We start from the raw sequence: 3,215 nt of genomic DNA on the forward strand, positions 1-3,215 counted from the left end.
TAAACAACCCTGCCCCAAGATCCACTTCGCCGATTGGACAGCATATCTTCAATGTTTGAAGATTACTTAGTTGCTTAACTGATTTTGGTAAAGATTTCACTCCTGATTCTGATAAACTTAAATTCAACAAGAGATTAAGGCACCCGAGAGAGTCAGATAAACATTCCATCTTGGGACAATTCGAAATTTCAAGAGAAGTCAAGCAAGGCAAATCTCCCAACGATGTCGGCAGGCTTGCCAACAACTCACTAGAGATACTCAACTCTTGTAGCTTGCTCAGTTGACCGATGTTCACTGGTATCTCCCCTTAACCTCTTTGTCTGAGTTAAATTAAGCTTTGTCAAGAAGGCTGATTTATGATGTGACGAGGCAACTCTTCCAATTGCAAGCAATGTGAGAGATTCAAATACTCTAGCTTCATCATGTTTTCCATAATGTCCGACTCTAAGGTCAGGGTCGTACAATTAGTTAAGTTTTGCAGTAGTCTGAGCTCTTTAAAAGTGACTGGCAATATCCTCAAATTAGTGGAATGGGACAAATTAAAGTGCTCCAGTGATGACAGCCATGAACCAGTTAAAATCAGGTGCTCCAGCGATTGAAGAAGACAAAATTCTTCCGCCAGACTCCTCACATTTTTGGTGTACTGCACGACTATCATTACCAAATGCTTGAGACGTCCTATTGACTTTGGAAATCTTTGGAATTCTAGGCAGTTGCGAATAATCAACTCTCTCAACTGCACAGGAGTCTGCAGCAAATTCTCAATGAGATTGACTGCAAACGGCTCACAAAAAAAAAATTAAGTAAATATTTAAACACCTTATTAAGGGAGATACTTACATTGTTGTCAGTCTTCCATAGTTCTCTTGGCCCTCCTTTTCCCTCCGATGATCCGTAGAGTTCTAAAACCCTTAAATTTTCCATTGAACTCAATGACTAAAGATTTCTCTGCTCAAAGTAGCACAATCGAAGCCATACCAGCTCTCTTGATAGATCACCAAGCACTTGATAATTAAATTTTCCTGTTAGCGGTAAACTACATCATCATCAGGTTCAATGAGACACTTATTCAGAAGCTTTTCCCAACTATGCAGACCACTCCACCCTGATCCGTCCCAAACTGCAATTGCTAAAGTTTTATTCACTCCAATGAAGAAACATGCAGTATCTAAGAATATCTGTTTCTCTTTATCATCGAGGGCATCATAACTTATTTTTAGTTTGTCTTTGATATCTTTGTCCAGTACTCTAGAGATCTTATGCAATAGAGTCTTCCAATATTCTTTACTGGAAATACCATATAATTGTGCTCGAAAGACCTTTAGAGACAATGGCAATCCATTGCAAACATTTAGGAAGCTTTCAACCAAAACCTCGAACTCTTGGAATGGAGAAGGCTGCAAAAAAGTATGCCAACAAAAAAGCTGCTTGGCATGAGATGGATCCAGTGCTTTCATTTTATAAATGAATGAGATACCCCAACGTCTGAGGACTTCAAGTTCTCTTGTGGTCACTACAATCAAACTACCCCGATCAAGACTATCCTTATTGGGCACTAGAGCATCTAATTGGTCTGGGTCATCCACATCATCTAGAATAATGAGCACTCGAACAGATTTCAAAAGGCTAGCAAGAATCTCCTTTCCTTCTTCTATATTCTCAATTGATACTCCGGGGAGACCGAGGTCCTCTAGAAGTTTTTTCTGTCTATTATACAATAAACTTTTAGAAGCAGCGTCTCTAACATCTAATAGAAAACTGGATTTTTCCATAGTTTTGTATTTCTTGTTCTACAAGTGTTTGGCAAAAGTGGTTTTGCCAGAGCCACCCATGCCCCATATTCCTACAACTTGCACATTGCCATGGTTATTTGCAGATAGAAATATTGCCTTTCAAAGTCTGTTAGTGTTTCATCTAAACCAATTGGATGGTTGGCAACTACAAATGGCACATTTTTTATTACTTTCAAAACACAGCCAACAATTTTCTTCAACAGGCTCCCCTTGTCACTAAACATATATAACAACAGCAAAATGAAACAGAACAAACATTGCTTAACATGACATATATACTGAAAATTAAGAAATCAAAAAAAGCTCATAAAGCAGATGATTGATAGAAAAGATAGATACAGGAGATAAAAGCATTTGGTACTCACTCTTCATTATGAATGATGCCACCAACATTATATGAAACATTGTTTAGTGCATCCTTCCACTCCTTAATCTTTTCCAAGGTGTATCTACCCTTTCCTGTATACCGGGAAAATGCCTCAGCATAGATTCCTGTCGCATATCGGACATCAGCAGGCTCAACATGGTAGAAAATAGGAATAATTGGGATGCCCGTTTTAAGCATAAAGGAAAGCTCCACCAAACACCATGGAGATTGTGCATAATTCTGGGAAACTACAGCTATATGAAGCGAAACACTTCGCATTGCGTCTTCTATTTCCGCAGTCAGGAAATCATCCAACTCAAGCTCTTCTCTATCAAGAAAAATCCTCAATCCCATTCCAGTGAGGGTTTTATACAAAGTGGCTGCGAGTGTGCGTTTGACATCGGGGCCACGATGATTAATAAATACATCGTATGACAGCTTTCTGTCTCTAGATCTACTAGAAGTAGATGCAGATGGTGCGATCCCTTCGAAAGCTTTTGTAATCTCAAGCTCTGGGTGCCTAGAAGAAGATGCAGATGGTGCGGTCCCTTCAGAAGCCTTTGTGATTTCAATCTCTGATTGCCTAGAAGTAGATGCCATGAAATTAGACCGAACAGAACAGGAACAGAGACGAATCAATGAAAGGGGGCTTCTCTTTTGACGAGGTGAAATGCCTGCCAAGTATATATAAGAGGAGAGGGAGTCTGTAGCATAGATTGCGTGGAAGAAAGGCAGAAGTGTCCTGGGATTAAGTTTGGAAAAAAAGTTCAGGCTAGGGTTTGTGCTGGAAACCCATCCAAGTTAATAATCATGCATATAACATTGTTCTAACTCTAGCTTTTTTAAAGTAGATATTTAAATTCTAGTTATGAACATCCACATTTAGGTTTATTATAATAAAATATTATTTTTGTACAAACCTAATAAAAAAGTTATTCCTATTACATCATTTAAAGCTTGTATGAATTAAAAATAATTAATTATAATTAATTTATTAACAGTTAAAAAAAACAAAACTTAAAAGTGATTTTTAAAAAAAATGTAATACTTTATTG

At 37.9% G+C, this 3,215-nt stretch overlaps 1 protein-coding gene across 1 annotated transcript; it reads right to left on the minus strand.

Moving 5' to 3' along the window:
* Window positions 1-1,025: 1,025 nt before the first annotated feature.
* Window positions 1,026-2,760, minus strand: LOC131856358 (TMV resistance protein N-like). Its single transcript, XM_059208118.1, has 3 exons — window positions 2,159-2,760; window positions 1,890-2,009; window positions 1,026-1,707 (listed from the first exon to the last, which is right to left on the minus strand). Exons 1-3 carry the CDS (start codon window positions 2,758-2,760, stop codon window positions 1,026-1,028), a joined length of 1,404 nt encoding a protein of 467 aa, XP_059064101.1.
* Window positions 2,761-3,215: the final 455 nt, after the last annotated feature.

The sequence above is a fragment of the Cryptomeria japonica genome, chromosome 7 (assembly GCF_030272615.1).
Source record: "Cryptomeria japonica chromosome 7, Sugi_1.0, whole genome shotgun sequence".
Lineage (NCBI taxonomy): Eukaryota > Viridiplantae > Streptophyta > Pinopsida > Cupressales > Cupressaceae > Cryptomeria > Cryptomeria japonica.